Source organism: Haemorhous mexicanus, chromosome 2, assembly GCF_027477595.1.
Source record: "Haemorhous mexicanus isolate bHaeMex1 chromosome 2, bHaeMex1.pri, whole genome shotgun sequence".
Lineage (NCBI taxonomy): Eukaryota > Metazoa > Chordata > Aves > Passeriformes > Fringillidae > Haemorhous > Haemorhous mexicanus.
In genome coordinates, this window is record NC_082342.1 from 83,567,701 (window position 1) to 83,590,302 (window position 22,602).

The following is a 22,602-nucleotide window of genomic DNA, read 5'->3' on the forward strand; positions in this document are numbered from 1 at the left end:
TGGGAAAACAGCATCTGCTGTAAGAGCTTTATAGCTTCTGTAGCTACTGTTCACTTAATGCTGAAACTTGAATTTGCATAATATAGACATGTGAATGTTTTCTATTGTGCTGCCAAATTCCTGTCCCTTTTTTAGTTGTTAATCTGGCCCTTTTCTCATCTGTGCTTTGCTTATGACCTCTTCTGCAAGATCCTCTCTTTACAAGACCTCTCTCTATTTAATTTACTTTGATCCCCTCTATAAGCCCAACGATTATTTCCTCTCATGCAGGTTTACACCTCCTAAACCTGTTCTTTAATATTCGTCTGTGTGTAAAATGTGTATGCGTGAAACCGTAAAACTGACAAGGTGTGTGCTAATTGCCATGTGCTCCCTGGTCATTTCACAGGTATTTTTAGGATATATTTTTGTCTTCCTCTGTGTATTTTACTTGGAGTTTCCAAGGGCAGAAATGAAGTTGTCTAGGATAATTTTATGGAAGGGCAACATTTTTCTTGACCTCTGGGGTCTCTAAGCTCAGTAAATACATCTGTAATTGCATTCGCATGAGAAGTTTTGCTGATATTTCTTTTCTAGGATTATTAAAGTTAAGCGTGACCATCAGCACCTGACCTTGTGTAGTTCCTTGAGGCACTGGTTGTGTCCTGCTGTTTGTTTGTGTAGTGTACAGCTTATTCTGGATGCTGTTGCTGTAGACATGTTGTCAACAAAATATATAGGAAACAAGTCTCTCATCCAATATTGTCTGCATACTTGTACATGTATGTGACTTGATTTGTCCATTCTTTAGCATGCTTGCTTCATTCATGTTCACAGAGGCTGTAGTTAAATACAAGATACTGATTGAAGGGATAGGTAATTCATTTATACCTTTGTTGTTCAGTATTACAATTTTCAACCATTTCTTTTCCCTTTGATTCAACTGCAAAAGTGGGATGGGACACAGAATGGCCTCATTATTGTAGGAGTATTTCTCTGTTCCCTGCAATGATTCCAAAAGCTCTTGCACACTTCATCAGTATTATTGTAATTCTTTGGCTGCAGGATATTTGGCAGCTGTTGCACCCCACTGGCAAATCCTATTCAGACTTCACTTCCATTCACCATTGCCATTGGAGAATTGATTTCTCTCTCCTCTGCTCTAACCTTTCCCAATTCATTTTGGATTGTTCAATGTGAAACATTTTAATTTCATATCATACAGCCATTCAGCTCACAATCCTTTTTTAACCTGTCACCAGGGTAACAGCATAGCATGCTTGCTTTAGGCAATCAAGTTTTTATTTCACATGCTTAATGTTGCATTAAATGTTTGCATTTTGTTTAACCCTCTTAAATACTTTAAAATGTGGATATATTTTGCAGGGTAATGAAGTCTCTGATTTCAGTGTCAAGTCTTCACAGAAATTGTCTTGCTTAAAATAAAAAATAAGAAATTGGAAGATGAATACAGTAATGAGAAGATTATTAATAAAATCCCAAATGGCTGAATGAGGCAAACATCCATGGAATGGTAAAAAATATTTTTCCTCTGGTAAAACCTTCCAGAGGCTTATTATTATAATCTTTAGACCTATACTTTGGGATTATTTTTACCTGTACGTTCTTGTATCAAATTAATGCAAATATAGGATTAACCATCCAATAACATGACTTTAAGAAGTGAAATGTCTGGCCTATACATGTCAACCTGCTTCATACTGCTTGCCAGATGTGTGTGGAGCTGTAAGCTGAATAACAAGTATTTTTTTAATACATCAAAATTAGAATTTATTGGGATGATGCAGTTGATTAAAGAAATATGGTATTTTCAAGTATCAGTTTTTCCTCCACTTGCCAACCATCATGGCATGAAGAACAGGCTATAACCATTTTATTGGAAATAAGAGTAATAATGAATTTTTATTATCATAGATGATCACAAAAATACAATAAAAATGGACATTTTCATATTTGAAAAAAAATATTTATTACCTATAACGGATGCTACAAAGCAAGTCCTGCCTTTTTTGGTGAATGAATAGGACCAGCCAGGTTTGCCCTCACTTTCTTTTTTGTTGGTATTAAAAAAATGTCTGTAATAGATGTCCTGAAAATACCCAGTCTATAACTATAATTAGAGGTGTAGTGTTAAAGGCTTTTTATCTGTCACAATCTAGTCTCAATTACATAGGTATAAAAGATACAGGAGGAAGGGGTGGGAAGTATTTCATTTCGAGGTAAGTAAAATCTAAGAACATTGCATTGCAAATAAGCCCAGACTTTCTCATTTATAATGAAATAAACCCATAATGAAAGCACTGATAATATGCATGTTAACACTTCAGAATACTAATTTTGCAAACCTTCCTGTTTTCAAAATAGGTCATACATATCTATTGTTGTTTAAAAAAGCCAAATACGGAATATTTGATTACTGTACTAGCCAGTGTGTGTTTCTTGAGAAGACAACTGTTTGCCATAGATCAGACCCATAAAGTTGACTTTGTTAGAATTATTCTTCCAATAGCATGTAGCTAACTATAGAAGGATAGAAATGGAGTTTCTTCTCCTATTTTCCAAGCTTTCTGCCCAGTTTTCTATTTTCCCAAGTTGTGCTATAAGCTACCAAATGTTATTGCTCACCTAAAGAGGTTTGGCAGTGTTTTGTTACTGAATTTTGCCAAAAGGAGCCAAGCATATGGTAACAGTTAATTTATTGGTTCTTCTAACCTCCAGGGAACTCTTTACAGAGAGCATATTACCTTTTTATCTAACATATTTTAAATAAAAGAGCTGTTGACTTGAAATTTGATATGCCAGTGTAGAAGCTAAACCTTCAGTGCAGTTATGCTCAATTCAGTCTTGTTTAAGGGTAAGACTAAAAGTGTAAACATACAAGATTGAGCTAAGACTTTTTTCTTTTCATCTTTGAGAGAGGTGGGTCTCTTCTGTATAATTTTAGTGCATGTGTTTAAATAAAAAAACTGAAGAGACATTTTCTTGAGGAGAAAAATAAGCCCTATCTTTGTCTCAGAAGTCTTGGAGATCTCTTTCTTTTGTTTTAAGATGTTCCTGGTATGTGCATTACCAAGGGATGCTAAAAGAAAGGAATATTTTTAATTTCTTTGTATGTAAGACCTACAGGCCTATTTGCTGGTTTGTGACAATGCAGTTTTGTATAATTCTAGTGGGAGAATTATTTGAGAAGTAGCATTGCTAATAGTGTTGCTATGTGCTATTGGAATTGAATCTCATCCCTGATATTTGAAAACTCAAAATCAGTCATCCACTACCTGCATTACAGGTAGCTGTATATTTTTGGTTTTGTAACTGGGAGGTATTGTGAATCTTTAAAGGAAAGCTACGTATATGCCATTGTATATTCAATGGAATACTTGGAATAGATGGTGCCTTAAGTAAAAAATACTTAATATTGATTTCTGTTGTTTCTTCATAAGTATTCAGACCCGGATATTTTTCCCTGGATCTGTGTTGAGACTGCTCAGATGACTTTTTCTTTTATGATTATGGATGATTCTTTAATATCTTTCACAGACCATTCTTTTCTGTGTAATTAGATGTGGCGCTTGGAGTTTGTTTTGGCTGTGGCTTCCCTTTAACATATATCTTCAAAGCCTGTAGTGTGAGAAAGACTGGGCAGGAAAGAACAGCACAGGACCTCGTTCTTTTGAAACCAGGGATGTTTACCCATGGACTCAGGAGATGACAGGTCTTTATCCTGTCTCTCTGTGGTGCTTAATAAAATTAGTCTTTCTGCAGTTAGTAGTGAGATGATACAAATAAATAATTTGCACATTAATTCCAGTTTTTAAAAAAATCCTTCTAAAAAATCTGGGTTCCTAGACTTTAAGCTTTTGTCTTTGCCCCTGTGTGTTCTGATATGTGTTTCTGAATCTCCTCTCTCTGGCATGAAGGTGGCAGAAATGGTGACTTACCTTGGTGACACAGTAATGACTTCCTCTAGACCCTGCTGCCCATTTTTCTACCAGACACTGAAATTTAAAGTAAGTCCTCATCTGGCTGCACCTAGCTGTTCACGTTGGTAGACAACTTTACCCTGTTTGTTTCCTTGAGCTAGTGAGAGCTTTTCTTTAAATTCTTTGTTGTCTGCCCTGCTCCCTCCCCTGCAGCAAAGCCTTTATTCTTGTTACTTGTATCCTCAAATCACAATCATTTAAAGATGCTTTACTAAAATCAAGTCCTCCTTATTCCTCTATTCACTGTGGGTTTTTTTCTATTCTTTGATCTCGGACATTTGCATGTCTGCCTCTATTACAGGCTGCCTCTTCCCAGGGCTTAACCCTTGTATTTAAGTGAACCCTTTTGAGTAAATAGACTCAGGGTGGAGCATAACTCTTCAGAGATAAGGACTTCTGTGATTTAACCCCAGCCACCAGCTATGAAGAGAGTTACCTCTACCCTAGCCAACATCAGCACACAAGGCTAATTTGTCTCCCCTAGGAAGGTCCAGAGGGGCTGCAGTAATTTGATTTTAGAAACATTATATTGGGTATAAACAAGGGAACTTTGGGCTGAGGGACAATGTGGATGCTGTGTATGGATTCCCTCAGCAGGTGAGTGCACAGGAAGGATTGGGGCTGAAGGCAAAGTTGTGAGAATCAGTTCTGAACATCATCTTTAGTTATCCTCTTTCAGCTGCCATACACTACAGCTGAAAATGTATTTCAAAAATATTTTGTATCTTCCTCATGTTTGTGCAACACTTTTTCTTCACATTTTAGCATTTCTGTTCAAACTGAGTCTGGTTTTTTTAGTCAGAAAAATCCTAATGTTCTTTTTAGCATCCTTTTGATCATGTACAATTTGTTTATTCATGCTTGTTTATGGAATAGAAACGTTCACAGAAAAATGTATGTGTATTGGATTAATAAGAGAGTTATAGTATCATCTATGTGTAATTATATTCATTAAATAGTAATTGGAAGTGTAAAAGATAATGCTTAAAGAAAATTGTTTTTTCCATAGCACTTTAAAATTTACTTATATAGTACACTTTAATATATTATGTTGTTTATATATTTAGGACATTTATTCTTTGCCTTGTGAATTACTGAACTGCACTGATTAGTGCTAATTGTCTGGGCAAAAAGGAAAGGAAGGAGACGGGACTTACAGTTAACTACATTGTAGAAGTGTAACTATATTCTTATATTCTTCTTAGACCTTATTTAACTTTCTACTGTTTATCACTGAATATTTGACTAGATGGATATTTAGGCCAGTCAGTACAGCCATTTTTATCTACCCATCCTCTGTTGATCATGTTATGCCAAAATAACCATCATCAATAAGGTTCATCCCACCTAAACAGCTTGGCTTCTCTAATTCTGACCTTAGTCAGCAGAAAGCTTAGTGGGAAAAAGTTTTTGTATTAGTACTGAGAATGAGGCAGTAGTTACAAATTTTTTGTCCTTCACATTCAGCCCTAGTTTAATAATTCTCAAATTCCTTCATTCAGGTCTGATGTATATAACTTGAGCAAAATTGGAAGTCCATGCACGTTTTCTTTCTTGTCGTCTTTCTTCTATTTACTTGTGAGACCATAATTTGAACAATGGCAGATGTCTTATTAAAAGGATGAAAATACATAGAGGGCAATAGATATTTATCATCTTTTGAATATGTATCACTCTTAAATTATTAGATGCTGAGAGTTGTAGTGCCTAAGTAATGTAAAAAATATAGCTGAGCATTACCTAAAGGTAGTTCAGCCAATTTCAGGTCTAACTCATTGTGAGAGGTACCTTTCTCTTTCCATTAGTTAAGAAGGGAAAAGATGGTTAATATGAGGCGCTGAAAGCTCAGTGGCGTGAGAGCCGGATGCAAGCTGGAAGTGTAGGGGTGATGTATGCAAGGTAATGAGAGTCACTGAGCTCTGCTATGTGCTGTAATTGTCTAGACATGACATATGGGTGCTTGTTGGAGGTAGGCATGTTTTATGTTATCTAATATAATTTTTAATGAACTTTTGGGGGTTTTCTCATCTGCTATGTTTTTTTTTCTTTAACTGAACAGAATTAGTGGCATTAATCTATTTCATAGGAGTCTAGTGTAGAAGAAACCGAGAACAAAGCTTTAGAATCTGTGAAATATGCTACATTTCTTACATCTAGGGGGGAAGAGGTAGCTGTGACATTGCCTGTTGGAAACTGGCTTGAATACTTCAGCCAAATGCTGTAATCACATTTACCTGTGGTTTGGTAGATACATTGTTGATACCTGTGTTGTGCACATAGTTTGAAAAGCCAGGCACTGTCTAGAAAAACACAGAATTCCAAATGAATCCCAGCTCTTGGCCAGCTTCTGTTTTTTACACTATGGCATGTAGGATGGCTAACAAGGAAAATCTGGTCATCCTTTTGGAGGACTGTGGGCTGTCCTGAATGTGCATTCTATGTATTGCCTGAATGAAGTCTCTTATAGAGGAGAAAGCACAACAGAAAAATATGATCAATACAGCTGTATTCCAAACCTGATTTCACTGGCATGAGATGGTTAAACTCTTGGATGGACTCTGGGTTCTGCTGAAGCAAGTTTGTGGGAGGTGATAATCTGTGTGATGGCTGAGCTCTTACAGTAATACTCTGGAACTCTACTGAAATCTGGCAAGCATTGTGTTTCCAAGATGCACAAAAAAAGGGGGTAATTCTATTTTAAATAATGACCTTTGGGATATTGCGTATCTGACATGCTTTAGAGAGACCAGGTGAAATCATGAGTCCTACAGGGTGTGGCAGAAATTCCATGCTTCTGACCATACAGTCTGGTTAGTTCCAAGGGGACTGGCAGATCAAAAGGGTGAGACCTAAATGAAACTGTTAACTACAGGAAAGACAGCATTCAATAGACAGCTCTTAACAAAAAACTCAAAAGATTTTTGGAGGTTCTCTAAAAAGGTGTTTTCTGTTTGGTCTAAGACAGGTTGGGAGTTTTATTTCGGTTAGCTAGTATAATTTAAAATTTTTCCTAAGTTTGCAGATTGTGTTCCTTGTGGGCCTTAAAGAAGGCCAGTGTTCTTGCTCTTTGTGCTGTTGCCATATTTCCTCAGACATGGCTTTTTTCTGATGCCTTTCCTTTTCCCTTGGCTGTAGTAGTTGTCTCTCACTCCTGATAGTGTGCCACTGAAAAGTTTCACTATATTGAGTTTTAAAAACTTTGTTCTCTAAGGAAACACTGTATTTCAGTAAATTGTTAGTGCCTGTGGGTCGGATGTGTATCTCTGAATAAGAAAGAGATAGTTTAATGTGTTTTTTTGGATTAAGTTTGTAAATTAGTGATAGTTGGGGAAATGACAATCTGTTCAAGAAGATATTATCTAAAAAGATAGAGGCAGGTCAGGCCATGACTTTTTCAAAATGGAATTTTAAAATTTTATTCTAAAATATGCATTTTCTCCTCCACAATTGCAGAACAATTTTTCAAATATGCTGCACTTCAAAGTTTTTCTTTGCTTTCAGCTGGCAGGAGCTGGTAGGTCTTAAACACTTCTTAACATAACTTTTAGTGGGGCAACTAAATAAGAGGGGTTGAGCTTGAATTTAAGTGTCAGAGTTTTTTTTTTTGTTTTTTTTTTTTCCTTTAATATCTAGACTAAATACCAAACTTAGGATTTTGAGGGAATGCAATTGCAGAAATTGTCATTAAGATCAAAATCTCTTTATGTGAATAAGTGGTTCTTCAAAAACTGATCTAGCTGTCATTAGCAAGTGTACCATCTTGTTCATGATGAGGAGCTCATAGTCTCACTCTGTCTATTTGACTTTCAATTAGATTTTTTTGAACAGAATGCCCATTTGTGACTGGAGTGTGCTGGGTGCAGTTCTGGAAACTGGTTTCTGCCTTTCTTCATCAGAAAGGGACTGGTTTGCATGTCCCAAGACCATTCTGTAGTGTGATCCAAAGGAATCAAAGTGCAGGTGGTTGGAATAATTTGCTTTGAGAACTCCTTCTGATCTGAGGTACAACACTGATAGTCTCACAGCCCCTGCATATTGTCCTGTTACTTCCGAGTTATCATACCCTCCAGAACTTCTGTTACAAAAGGGGATGAATAACTGAAATTCTGACAGAAGGGATGACAGATTAAATCACTAAATGTGTTTTGATTCAGGTTTACAGCTATTAGTGGCAATTGAGCTCAAGCTTAGTCGGCAGATTTCACTACTGAGATGAGTACAGCAAATCTAGCACAAAGTTTGCCTGGGTGTTTCAAAAAAAAAGAGAGTATAGAAAGTAGTCTTACATGTAGAAGTAAAATTGGATTTTTTCTACTTCAAAGTTAGATGTAATTTTTAATCACTTCACCTCATTTTCATATTAGTAGGTTAGCATTTCCTTCTGCCTATTTTTTATGTGGACAGTGAACCTGTAATATTCTAAACTTAATACAAAGTGAAAAATAGCACATTATTACTGGGAACAGCCCTTCTTTGAATGGAGGTGTAGGAAACAGACTGCCCAACAGGCAGCTACATCCCAATACCATCATGTTAAATGAAAGTACATAACTGCTACTGGATAATGTTAACAGAAGAGTTTTAGTCCTCTCTACTCCATCACCTTGGCTTGTTCTGAAGCTCTTTGCACATAAAAAGAAAGTGAGATAATTATTGTAAGACTGTTCTTAAATATCTGCACAATAAGTTTCTTTGCCTAAGGAAATAAGGGAAAATTTGTACAGGATAAGGTGTTTACTGTTTTCCTTTTACAGAGTAAATTATTATTATTGGTTTTGCCAACTGCCCAAAATTATCTCTTAATAAAAATTAAAAAAAAATGTTTTGGAAAACAACAAAGTTATGAAATTAAATACTTTAATTGGAGGAGAAACAGCCCCAGCTTTTTTTGATGACAAACAGATTTTTAGATTTTTCTCTCCATGACAGTTGTTAGCTTGCACAAGTTAATATTGTTGACTGATCTGATTAAAAACACCTGCTTGCAAGTGGCTCCTCCTTTGGTAAATAAAAGATGGTTGGAAAAACAGATTAGAAGCACAGACTTGTAAATTATACTAAAAATAAATGTCTTTTCTCTGTACTTGTGAACACTTAATTTGAGTGTTCCTTGCTTCTTATTTCACAAAATGCTTGCAATGAGACAAATAGCAAGATCTCCTATCTAGCATTAATGCCTGTGACATTTGCTTTTTCCAACGAAACCAAATACGAAAGTAGGTCCTAACATGTCATAGGAGAGGAAATCAATTTCAGATATATTTTACATTTATTTCTTTGAAATTTTCAAGGTATGCTGTTGCCTGCTGGAGGACTGGGCAGTCTGACCCTTTTCTGAAACTGAGAGGTCTTCGCTCTACTGGCAGCTCCCAGGGTTAATGTGTTTCCTGCAGTTTACCAGTGCAAAGTGCATAGAAATTCCTGGCATTAGGATCAAGTGCCAAAACTTTTTGCCCCAAAGAATGCATTGTCAGGCTGCAAACCTGAGTCTCCATGAATTCTCTGAGCCTCCATGAATCTCTCATTCCTTCCTACGATCAGCAGGGTAGAGTGGTGAATTCCCCAGTGCTTACCTGCCCCCTGGCTCTTTCTCCTGAGAGATGGGAGGTGGATGTGAACCCCCACAAGCTGAGGAAGACTGATAGCATGGATCTTTGAGTCTTTGAACATAAGCTCTGCAAACATGACTTTGTTATATCAAGACAGGCCGTTACAGCAATCCTACTTCGTTTACTTGATAGATTTAAAGCTAAAAGAGCCATGAAAGATCTTTCAGGAAACTTAGAATTGTTGTTTGCCTGCATGTTTGGAGGATAATTTCTTTTTAAGACTGTGGAGACAGCTTTGGCAGAGGAGCCCCCAGTTCCTTGCACCTGTCAGGCTGCTGAGGATGCTGGCTGTAAAGCACTGGGATTATGGTGTCTCTCTTTGCAGGACCCAAGCACTGCAGGTTTAGAGACCTCCACAGGGGAAGTGGGTTAGCCAGGGTGAGCTCAGGTTCTTTGCAAGGTTATTTCTCAGTTAAATGGAGATGAAAGGCATTGAGCCATGCTCTTAGGTCTGGGCACCTAAATTCACCCTAGATTTATAAGTGTTTCCTTGGCCCACATCTGGGTTTCACTGCTGAAGGCACTGGAGGTTTTTGTTAGTCACTGGATTGCAGGCTCTTATGTCAATGCAAATTGTTTGAAAAGCTTCTGCTAAAGGAAAAGGGAACATCCAGATGTATGCTGTTCTGAATCAAAGCACAGTGCACTCCATAGCATCCTTTTAAAGCATTGCTTTTTTATTTTATAGTTTACCTTCCATGTAATTTCATTTTTTCCTGTGGTCACTATTCAAATAGAGTATAGGCTATAAATATGCATATTTGTTATTGATCTCAATGTGATATGTAAGAAAATGTAATGTAAAACCTTTTTGATATAACTGTTGAGTAATTCTTTCAGCCTTTGTCTGATCAGCTGGCACACAGGCTAGTAGAGGTTATTATTTTGTATGACATATGAAGAACTGTAATTTGGTCTAATGATGGGTATATTTTCATATTCACAGTGAAAGGGGAACACGTATATGTATGCACATATAAAGCAGGAAGAAGGAAAACCTATTTTAATGTAAAAAGGCGCATGATACCTATAGAGGGACCAGTCTGAATATATGTAGAAAATGTGTGTGAATATGTACAGAAAATACTTCAAATTGCTGAATAAAATATTCCCAGATTCTTAGGTTCCTTGCACATAATTTTTGGTTCTTAAAATAATCCTGTGAAAGTGCTGCTTTTATCTTTTTTTGTGTGATGATGAACTTTTATGTTGGAAAGTGTTGAAAGTACTCAGATACTAAAGCTTAGATTTGTGTTTTGTTTGGCAGTACACTTCTGTTTAGAATTCTTTTAATCTATCCATTCCCTGCTTTTATATTCATCTGGTAGTTGAAGGTTCTCTGAAGGATATTTCTTTGCATATGAACTTATTAAACCAAAAATGCTTAAAAGTGTGAGATTTACTTCCCTTTTTTGGTTTTTTGGGGTTTTTTTTTTTTTTTTTTTGGTGGTTTGTGGATTTTTTTAGGTTGGGTTTTTTTTCCATAGCAAGATAGATAGGCTCTTGTTTGAGTTGTTGAATTTCTATTTGCCTTTCTTGATTTTTTTTTTTTTTTTTGGAGGGGTGGGGGGAGGGCAGTGAAAATAAGAAACAATTTATATGGTAGATCTAAAGTTTCATTAAAATTGCTTATGCCCTGTCCCAGGCATTTTAAGTGGGCCATCTGTCTAAACATCTCTGCATTTTTTTCTGATCATTTCCTCGACTTATTCATGAGCCATGGGAGGGCTCCTTTGTAGTCTCCATGTAGCTGGTTCAGTCTACCCCCACTGAATACATCTATGTGCTTGCATAACATATCTTTTCACAGTGCTGGAAATTCTCTGAACTTGGTTCAGATGAATGGCCCACTTTCTGAAGGTCTTTTTTTCTCCCTTTGCAAGATTTGTATGCAGAAACTGACCTTGGTGGCTACAGAATCCAGCACATTATTCTTGATCATTTTACAGGCCACCTGCTGTGAAAGTTATGATGAAGGATTTCTTAATGATTCTTTGACCATTAACATTGTTTTAAGTCAATATTTCACTTTTATTTAACTGCTGAATAGGTAATTGCACAATTGAAAAACAGCTTTTTGGAGTGTCATATAATGTGGTTTTCAAATGCTTGTAATCTTTCAAACGGGAGGATTTGTTATGATAGTTTGGGATTTCTCTGTTTACATAAAGTATTATGCAGCAAAAATATCAAGTGAAGAGGAATTTGTAAGTGTTTTCCACCTCAGTGTTAGAAGACATATTTTGAATTGGAAGTATAAAAATCTATACTCAATTTTCTGATCCTTTAGGAGCTGGTGACATCCTAACTCATTTACATCATCAGTGGTAATAGGGAGGGGGAAGTTTATTTGCCACAAATTGCAGAAAATTGTAGTTTTTATTGAGTTCCTTCTATCTGATTGGTGATAATCAAAATGGCCAGGGCAGAGTTTTTACTTGATTTGCTTTTGTGAGTGTCTATTTTATTTCATTACTTGTTTTTTACTAGAATAGATAATAGTTAAATTAATGTGTTCCATGAGCACAGTAAGTATGTGTCGACCTAAAATTTTTAGCAGTTTTCTGCTTTCCTCACTGGAAACATGCAAAGAAACCAGGAGCTTTGGTTGCTGTGTTATTCTCAAGTGTCTTCCTCTCCCACATGGCATTTGGGGGTAAAAGGGACATAATACATTTCTATACAGACATCATCTCTAGTTGAACAAGCAGCAGTAGAGCTTGAAAATAAATAACCAAGCAGGCAAATGGTGCTGTTTTTCTTGTTGTGTTGCTTACATGTTTTTGTAAAGGGTGCTTTGGAGTAAAGCCTTTATGACTTAAAGCCAGGCCATCACTCTTCAGCTGTGTTTCTATGCTAGTGATGCTTCCCCTTGGAAGGCAATTTGGAGTGGAGAGGTTCAGAACTGCCCATTTTAGTGTGGAAGGAGTTTATAACCCCCTTCTCCACCCATCTCCCGTTGTTGCTGTCGTGCTGCCTTTGCTCTCTTTCTGTCCCTTTGTGTGTAATGCTCCTGGCAAGGATCAGCAGCTCATAGTTCTCCATGGCCCCGCTCCTCATCCACCTGGCCCCTCATCTTGCTGTGAAACTTGTGTTTCTTCCTGCAGCCAGTGATCTTTATAAGCTAGTGAAGTAATTTTATTGGATGATATGTCTTTTGCCAAAACTGGGAGAAAAAAGGGAGGGCATGTTGACCCCTAGGAAAGACATACTGTGTGGACTCTGAATCTAGGGGTCGAAGGGAAATGCCTTATGTTTTCTTTGTGTTTTTTATGTTGGCAAAAATTACACTTTTTCTTTTCAGTGGGATTATTCTTTTTTCTGTGAATACAATATGCTGGATTTCAGCCCATTATGTAGAATTTTAAAAGTTCTATATTTTGAGAGTAGCCAGAAGTTTGGGGAGTTTTCTGTGAACTAGTGTGAAATATATTCAGAGTTCAGATGCTTTCTTTGGGAGGACTTAAAAGTCGTCTCAGCTAAGGGAGCAACCTTGGCCAAGAAAAAATATAATTTCCCATGCACTCGGATGTCTCAGATTAAAAAAACCCCAAACACCACAAAACAACAGAAAACCCCACAACAAATCTCTGGTAGAAACTTCTGCATTTCTAAAGTAGTTCATGGATGTCTGCAACTTCATTTTCATATTTAACAAACTTAGACTTTGATCCTTACTTTTGGACATCGTAATCCTTATTTATATGAATGTTCCCTACCCGCAAATCCTATCAAAGTGGAGTCTACTGCAAAATAATTTCTTTGAAAGGAATTTGGTTTAATGAAGAAGTAGGATTGTCATGAGCTAATGTAAGTATATGTCCTAGCCAGTGTCAGTTATAGTTACAAAACCACAGGCAAAGCTGATAAGCAAAGCTGAAAAACGTCCCTGTGCAAAGGGATCTGGCAATTCCAGGAGGGAAGTACAACTTGCTGTATACTTGATGCAGCTCTGGACCTTGCCCTCCTGGCCATTGGTGTTGCAGAGAGAGGAATTATGTGGTTGTTTGAAACCCAGGCAAAGCAGTGATGATAGTCGTGCCTTTCAAGAGGCAGGCATCCTGTTTGGAGATACACTTGACAAAGCTCAGCAAGACAGGACTGAACAAAAATAATCCCTGCTGGAGAACAAGACTGTCTTTCCTTTGATGGCCAGCAGCCAGATTCATGAGGTCACTTCCAGTCAAATGCAATATGAAGCAGGGCTGTGCCAGCAAGGCTGTAAGGAATCTCATGACACCAGTGAAGCAGATCTACTAAGCTGAGTTTGTGATGTGGTCCTAGTTCTAATGTGAGAAATATGAAGTTGCTATAAACCACTAAATCCTGTTGGTTGTTGCAGTGAGTGTCATGGAGAACTTAACCAGGTGCTGTCTGTATTCCCCCTTACTGGTGCTCTGATACCAGGAAGTGCAATGAAAACATCTCTCAGCTTGCTGCCTGCTACCTGTGCAGGAAATTCCTCTTCCTCTTCTTCAGGAACTTCTGTGTCTGTCACGTTTCCTATTAGCCAGTCTAAATGTTTGGTGACATACAGGAATTCCAATATGAGTTGCTAAGAAATGACATTGCTCCTAATAAACCATAGATAATTCCTCAGATTTATTGTTTTGACAATTGTCATTAAATTCAAGGTGAAAGGTGACACTTGGCATCCTTAGCACAGGAACAGCTTATTTTCAATATCTGTCTTGTGAACTTTTAAGGCAGTGATAGAGATGAGCTAAAGTGCTTGGTGAAATTTGATGTGGGCCTTACTTGGCTTGCAGCCAGAAGTAACTAAGGATTAGTATGCATCTATTTGTGTCTGATATATTTAGCATTTCCATTTCCCCTTTTCAGGCACATGGCAAGGCACAATTTTTGGAAGTTCCTTACCTCATTAAGTACTTGAACTTGTGCTTTCTTAAGATCCAGGTATCTAAAAACCTCAAGTTCTTAAAATAATTGTTGAAATCCTTGGTAAGTCAGCGTATTATCCTTGGCTTGGACAGATAATTTCTCCTCCTGTGGCCTCTAGAGGCCTCACAGGTGCTTCTCCCTGTTGATTCCACAGGAAACCTGAGCACTCTCTATGGGGACATGTGGTTCACTGGTCACCTGAATCCTCTGGAGGATCCATGTGGCATAATGTGTTTACAGGTTTTAAGACTGCAGGCTGCAATAAAAGGTGTAGTAAGGGCTATAATATTCAATAGATTCATGTTATAGCAGAAATGATCCTTAAAAGAGATGTAAAGGTGATAAAATTATTATCCCTACAAATTTCTTACAGAAAAATCTAAATATGTAAGAGTCAATATGGAAGAAAAGCTATACCAAAATGTGGTTTTGTTTTAATGGAGTTTAAATCATGCCTTCCTGTCTTGCCTTTAGTTGGTAATATGGTAATATATGGTGACTACTGATTAGAAAAGTTGTAGCATACTTTTGGACACCAGTTGTTATGGCAAAGTGGAAGAGACTCGAGAAGTTAGAATGAGGAAACGGAGAACGAATATGCATTTAAATAAAATAGCTGAAAATTGCATGTTTCACTCTGAATTTCGAAGAATGGAGGCTCAGTTCTCATTCCTTTGCTGCCAGGTGTGTGCTTTTTTAAGTTGAAAAGATTCAGGTTTCCTGTGTTACTTGATAAATGGTGCAGCCACAGAATGCTGCAGGAATCGGTACAATCCTCCATGTGGGCTGTGATGATACATCATTATTTTTTCAGTATGCTTGAAGGGCTCTGTGGATGAGTACTTAAAAATGTGTATTAGCTATAAAATTACTTTTATTACTTGTTTGGCTGAATCTTTTGTCTGTAATTGGCTTTTAATTAAGGTTTACTGAGAATGAGATTAAAGAAATAATGATTATTTTTGCCCTTGAAAAGACTGCTCCAGTTATCACTGTTGCTATTCTCCTGCCAACCCACTTTCTCATCTGCTTTTCATCCTGTTTGAGCTAATTCTGCAGCAAGTGCTGGCTGCATTCAAGGGCCTTCTATAACTTTATCAGCATACCCAGTGTGTCAAGGCAAATCTAGAAAGAAAGTAAGAGTGTATTTTCTCCTTATATGCTGTTTGACAGAAAAATGTATTTAGTATATATTTTTTTTCAAGTATGCTCTCCAACTGTGTCTATAGATTAATGATATTTTATATCCTTCAGGACCATCGTATGAGGAAAGTGCTTCTGGTTAACTTGGGAGAAGCATGAAATCTCTGTTAAAATTTTTTCTTCTCTCTGTTTCTTTTTTAGAATTCCTATAGCTAAATCAAAGAGAAGTAGCTGGGAGCTCTCTGTGCATCTAGGAGATGGAATTTACCCAGTTGCAGTTTCAAAGGATGGCTCATCATTTTCTGTAAGTTCTGCTCATTTTCTAAGAAATTCAGAGCATTGAGCATATATATATATATATATATTTTCCTTGACACCTGCTAAAATTCTCCATCTTTTTCTTGGCTAAGGATAGATGTGTGGTTTGTCTTTAGTAGGCATTGCTGTTAATTACCAAACAAGACCCTGACAGTTAAATAGTGCTAGTGTGCTGAGATTTTTCTCAGAGCTCATTCCTGTGGAACAATTTTGTATATAATAGTTTATTAAATTAGTTTCTAAATTATTCTGTTTAGTGTCTTGTTTGGAAGTAGCATCTTATACTCCATTGTAAATATGTGAGAGCAAGAAAACAAATGCAATGTTGACAAAAATTGCCTTACCTTAAGCTAGTGTTTAGAAAAACAAATCAAAGATCCAAGCCAACTGAATAAGCAATCATCCTGGAATGGCATTATTCAGCACTCTGTGGTAGTACTGTATGTGGTCATAGTAAAATGCCAGTGTTTCAGGATGTGCTTATTCACTTCAGATGAATGTGTATAAACTTTTGTTTTTTACAAATGTTCTAAGGTAATTGCTTAATGTTGTCAGCATGAAAGGCAGAAGGACAGACCATGACAGTAGGAGAACAGTAATGCTGGGTTTCGTAATTCAGCTGTTCAGCAGAATAAAGCCAAGACACAAGCTGGTTGAAGTATTAAGATAAATTTATAGGGAGAACTGCTTTTTATATCTGTAAATGGTGATTCCACGACCAAAATGAGATTTTTTTTTTTTTTTTTTTTTTAAATAGGCAGTTGACTTGTATAGTACTTGTTGACTCTTAGGCAAAAGGTTTCAAAAGAGGCTTAATAAGGCAGATTTTCTTAGAATGGCAGTGACACACCCTACTTGCTGAATTGTTTCAGAAGCAAAGGCCAAGTCTGCATGCAGTTTTTAAAATCTATATAATATTCCTAACAGGCATTCTGTGAGCTTGGATAAAGCCCATTCAGACAACAGAGCACCTCTGTCAGATTTCAGCCCAGTTTAGAGTCGGGCTGGCACTGGCTTGTGGGACAGAGAGAGCCCTTCCCAGGAGCAGTCATTGCCTTCAGCCTTTTCACCTTTTTGTTGCAGCACAAGAGCTGCCTGCTGCTGTGGGGATAGCCTGCTGGTTGCTGCAAGTGTTGCATAGGCCCTGGCTGCTGTGTGCTCAGAGATCTAATTCCCACAGTGAGACTTCTCCAAACCAGGGAGCTGTTTAGCACAACCAATTACACAAGCATACATCTGCATATGTGCACACATTTTGAGAGATTTGAGTCCAAACCTGTCTCTCTCTTTCAATGGAGCTGCAAACAGTTGTGATGTCTTGCAACAGTATGAGATTACAGCTAGTATAAAGCAGTTTGACAAAGTATATGTGGAGTCTGATTTCTGATCATTCGGTTTGTTATTCAAACAACAACAAATGTGAAAGTCCCTTTTCATATCCTTGTGTCCCTGCACTAAGTTACTGCTTTTACCTTCTACTGCTAGGCAGGGAGGCAGGAGCATCTCTCAGTGTCAGAGAATGGGTGCCTAAGCACACGGGGAAAATTAGGAGTGCCAGGTTAGGACCAGCTGTGTGCCTAAAAGCCTGGGTCAGAGGGATTTGTGACAATTGCTTTTGCATTTTATTTCCACCCTGACCGTGCCTGTATACTTGGGGAGATGTAATTCCTTATTTACTTGTATCTGGAAAATACTTGGTGAAATAAATCACATCAGGTGGACTTCAGGAGAAGTCTGTTTCACTTAAACCATATACCTATAAAGATATAAAAGTGTATTAAAATTTGTGTATGAAAAAGTGTATTAAAAATTGCACCTGAGCTTAGCCATGTAAAAAGTGGGAAACTTTTTTAATAGCAGGGTTGTTTAGAGTTAAACTTATTTTTATTGTTACTGGATAAATAGCAGAGGACATGTTTATTCTTCATCAGTAATTTTCTTTTTCCTGGTGTTCTCCTGTGATTGTGGTGCAAATAAGAGTTTATAGTAAATACAGCACCATTAAAAATCTGAATTGTTATTCAAAACTTTACAATGGAAAACCAACTGCCTTAAAACTTCAAAGAAGAGTCAAGACTAGGAATGAGAAATCTTGTTTCTGATCAGGAGGTATAACATACCATCAGGAAAAAAAAAGGCAAAATTCAGTCTGTTTGCTGTCAGAAACACAAGCCTCACTTTTTGAACTTATGCATTTAGTTTTTTGCTATTAAGTTGGTGTGACAGAGGCTCCTGCCTTTCTGGGTTATGTCCCCTCATGGCTTGTGACAAAGCTGAAGCTATGGTGCAGCTAGATAGGGCAGTGGGAGGGCCACCTTCACATTCCCCTGCAGAAGTTTATCCGCGCTGCAAACCGTGCTTTGCAGAGCGGCATTCACATCCTGATTCACTCTGTTTACCACGGGGACCCTTCCAGCATTGACTCTTCTTTGTCCCTGTAGCTGTGCTGCTGTCCCAGCCGCGGCAGGTCGCGGTGCGCTCCCTGCGAGCACTGTGAGCCGCGGCCGCGCCGCGCTCCCTGCCCGCTGCTCCGGGCGCGTCGCTCCGCAGCTCTTTGGGCTACGGGTCAGCTGTCGTTGGCTTCCTTTAGCACGAGATTCCTGATGAATTGGGCAGTGTTAACTGCTCTTCGCTGCTCTTTATTTCTCAGAATTTTGAGTTTTAAAACCATCTGTTTTTAACTATTTTGTTTGTAACAGCAGTCTTTGATGGGGGCTGGCTTTAGGCCACTTCAGCAGCCTTGCTTCCCAAAACTGAAGGATTTAAAGGATAGGTGGTCAACAAGTGTGAACGATGCTCTTTGCCTGAAGCACTGCAAAAAAAAATACTAAGTTTTATGATTCCAGTAGAGGTTGAAAACTTCTGTGAATCCTAATTTGATATTTTTCTTTTAAAATAGAAGTAACTTGGTTTTTATTCTGAAGTCAGCAACATATATACTAATGTTTATATAAAATTATTTTACTAGAATTTTCAGTACCAGACAGTTGTTTCTGGTGATACCCTATCAACATAGCAAATGCTTTTGCAATTAAAAGATTCCAATGACCTGACTTGAGAAATAAAATTTTGCAGCTTTGGTGGGACCTGCTTGTTTGTGTACAAAGAACTTGCCAACTAAATTGATGTAAATGTCATTTATTCTTTTTTTCTTTGTTCTATATATTAATTGCTAGAAGAATCTTTAAACTAACTGCTTGTCATGTATACCACTTAGTTTTTCAGAGGACAGATGGTCAGATTCTTAGCTTTGATTAGTGTTCTTCTTATGCTTAAAATTTTTTCTCTTGTCAATTGAATTAAAGATCTTGCAATCAAGATTGCTGCTAAAATAGAATTTGAAGGAAGAATACCTTCCTTTACATGAGACAGTAACAAGCAATGCAAAACAGCAACAAGCAACCCAGCAGCATCCCACCACCAGACTCTGGAATCTTTTGTTTACTTGAATTACAAACAGGAGTCTTTCCCTTCTTGCCATTTTTAATTGCTAGTCTGGGTATCAAATGTGTTTATTTTATGATTTCATTGATTGAGATTTGCTGTTGAAGGTTGGAGTCTGTTCTTCCTTTATAAAACTCGGCTGTTCTGCAGAGTATTGAAGGGTGGGATAGACAAAGTCAAATGGGAACCCACATATATTGAGGAAACTTGGTTAGCTGGGTGGTTTCCCTGCAGTGTATGAATATGGCCCTTCAAAACCAGATGTCAGCCACCAAAGATGGTCTAATTCCATGTGGTGGTGGCATTGTTTATTCATAGGATGGTTTGAGTTGGAAGGGACCTTAAAGGTCATTTAGTTCTAACCCTCCTTCCAACCTAATTTTAGTTCAGTGAGGAATTTGTAACTGTATTCTGTGCAATAAACTTAATTCTTGAAAATATTTTTGCCATTATCCGTTTTCTCATTATTTGCTACAGTGAAGAAATAGTCTTGAGAATTCTTTGATTTGCATATTTTCTCTGCAAGTAGTTGTTATTCTCCTTTTTCATGTTTGAAAACAGTCCTTCCTGTTAGTGTTCTTCATCTCTGTAGTAAATGCATACCTTCCCAGACCGCTTAGCCTCATCTTCTCCTCAGTTTAGTTGTCAAAGAATTTCCAGATGTTTTCAGTTATAAAGTAGCTTCTTATCATTGAAGTTGTTTATTCTTTATTTTTTTTAAGCATAAGGTGTCATAGTTCAGAAGTTACTTTGGGCAAATGGAAATTCGATATATTTCCAGAGGGACCTGCATAGGTCAAATGCTGAATAAGAGGAATAGAGAAAGCTAAATTCTTTAATTCAGGTTGTTACTAGAATAGGCTACCATTTTCACAAAACATTGGATGACTTCCTAAATCCAAAGTTAAGAAGAGATAAATGTAGTACTGATATGAAATCTCTTGAAGAATTTTTGAAGCTTGTTCAGTCCAGTCAGAAATAAATGTTTTAAATAATTTTTAGGAAAAAAACCCAGTGGTTTTCCCCCTATCTTTTTCTTGAGAAGTAAAGAATTTATTAGATACCTGTGTGGGTGTTAAATCAGCCTGTGTACCTCTTAACATTTTTAAGAGAAAAGCTATTGTATATTACAAAATGCCAGCATAAAAATAAAATCTAAAGCATTACTGTCATCATTATTTGAATATGTCCTATATGATCAATATAGAATAGGTGCAAGTTTATGTGAATGCTTTACTTTAGTTAGTGAATTTATGTATATCTAATTATGGCTATGCTTTGACTTCAAATTCAAATATAATAAACATTTAATTTTGAGAACTTTTGTGTATTCATTTACTGTACATTTCATGACTGATGGGTAAGTTTATTTGAAAACTACTTCAGAAATATTTTCATTGAGTTGTAAATTCTCTTTTGGGGGAGAAAAAAATACCACCCAAAAATCAAAGAGAAGTATGCAAAGCATCAAGTGGAACAAGGAATAGTATAATGGAAAATCAGAACAATGATACAGAAAGTTGCTGTAAGCAAGCTTAGTTCACACTTAATTCCTTAAACACTAATGTGAATGGAGTGGAATAGTAATTCAGTGCATATTAAGTTCTGTCTTTCCAGTAGTCTGTGTAGAAGAATAACACTGCCCATCTATCACTATAAAATTCTTAACCTTGTTAAGAGATGCAATAAAATGCCAGAATTATTATTACTAGTATTTCACATTTCTGGTATGCTTCAGACACATGATAACTAATTGGTCACATGAAAGAAATATGAGTGCTGTGTTAATAGGCATGAAAAGCAAATATCTGTAGGAATTAAAACAATAAGAGGGGCAGGCAGTTCTAATACAAATTAATATATATCCCTAGAAGCAGTAGATGAAGACTTTTGGCTTAGGCTAGTTCTAAGTATATATTGTTGCATGTTATATATTTGAAATAAACTGTATTGTTGTTCCCATGTCCAGTATTAGTTTGAATGAAAGGGAAGTGCAGGTTTAAAGGCACTAGTGGGTGGGGCAAGATCTGTTAGATAATCCTTACAGCTGTAAGCAAAGAACTTTCCCTGCCTTTTATCACATGGTTTGCATTCTTGTAAACCTGTATTGTTGTATATCTACTTTTAATCTCTTAGTTCAGAGACTGTGTATGATGTATTGTGTATAATGTCCCTTCAATGCAGTATGCACAATCTAGTGCTGTGCTGAGAGCAAACCCCTAATTTCCATGCTTGGAGAGCACTGGCTGTAGTAGTCGTGCTCCTGCTTGTTGAGGGACTCTCTGGCTTTACAGATCCTGCATTCCTTTTTCTGTAGTGACAGATTTACTGTAAGGGTAGAGGTTGCCCTGTGCTATCCTGGGGAGGTGGGCACAGGTGCTCCTGGGAGGCAAGCACTCTGCACTTGAATCTTTCAATCTGAGGAGAGCATTGATCCCTGAGTTTTGACTCTGTGGCAACTGCTTTACTTGCCACATTTCTGTGACTGCTGACATTGTGGTTTTTTAATGAAAGTGGCCTTGGCCTCAGTATCTTGTTGTGAACTCAAGTGTTTCTGGTATGCATTTCCACTCTGCTTCATTGAATGTCTCAGAAGGTTTAAGTGCTGGGATCCTTCACATGAACTAGAGGTAAATATTGAGTATTCTCGTATAAAATTTGTATGTTCTTTGGTGTGCTTTAGTACTAAGCCAGAGGAGAAGCAGAGTGTGTCTGGATTGTACAGTTTTTTAAATACCATGCCAGTTTAGCAGTAAGTATGTGATGGTACATATTTGCTTTGTAAAGAGAGATTTTTGGCATGGGTTTGTATGTCTCAGATTAGTTTGTTCACACAGTACTCCATAAGCATATAGAGAAAATACCTACAGGGTTGGGAATTAAAATTACTGGAGTAATGCATTCACTGTGTGGCTTTAAATATGCTCTTCCCTCTGTGTCAGAGCAGTGTAATAGCTTAGTTATAGTAGTTTTTGGAGATTTGTAGTTGTGCTAAAAACTCACAGTAGCATGATCTGGCACTGGTATGTAGTCTACAAGGCATTTCTAAAAAGAAAATGCAGTAAAAAGTCTGAAATGATAAAATGCAAAATGTTTTAAAAGCAGGCATGGTCAATTTGGATGTATATTTTCCTTGTGTTAGTTAGAATCAGACTTCACTGCTTTAAAATATATTCCTTAGTAGGCAGAGGAGGAATTAGGTTTTT

The 22,602-nt window shown here is 37.2% G+C and overlaps 1 protein-coding gene across 2 annotated transcripts in view; it reads left to right on the forward strand.

Annotated features, from left to right (window-relative positions):
• The window catches only part of PCCA (propionyl-CoA carboxylase subunit alpha), a 272,824-nt gene that overhangs the window by 150,837 nt on the left and 99,385 nt on the right, over window positions 1–22,602 (forward strand). For both annotated transcript variants that reach the window (XM_059839289.1, XM_059839290.1), the window contains one exon: window positions 15,836–15,938. In XM_059839289.1, coding sequence (XP_059695272.1) covers window positions 15,836–15,938 — 103 coding nt within the window. The remainder of the gene's footprint in view (window positions 1–15,835; window positions 15,939–22,602) is intronic.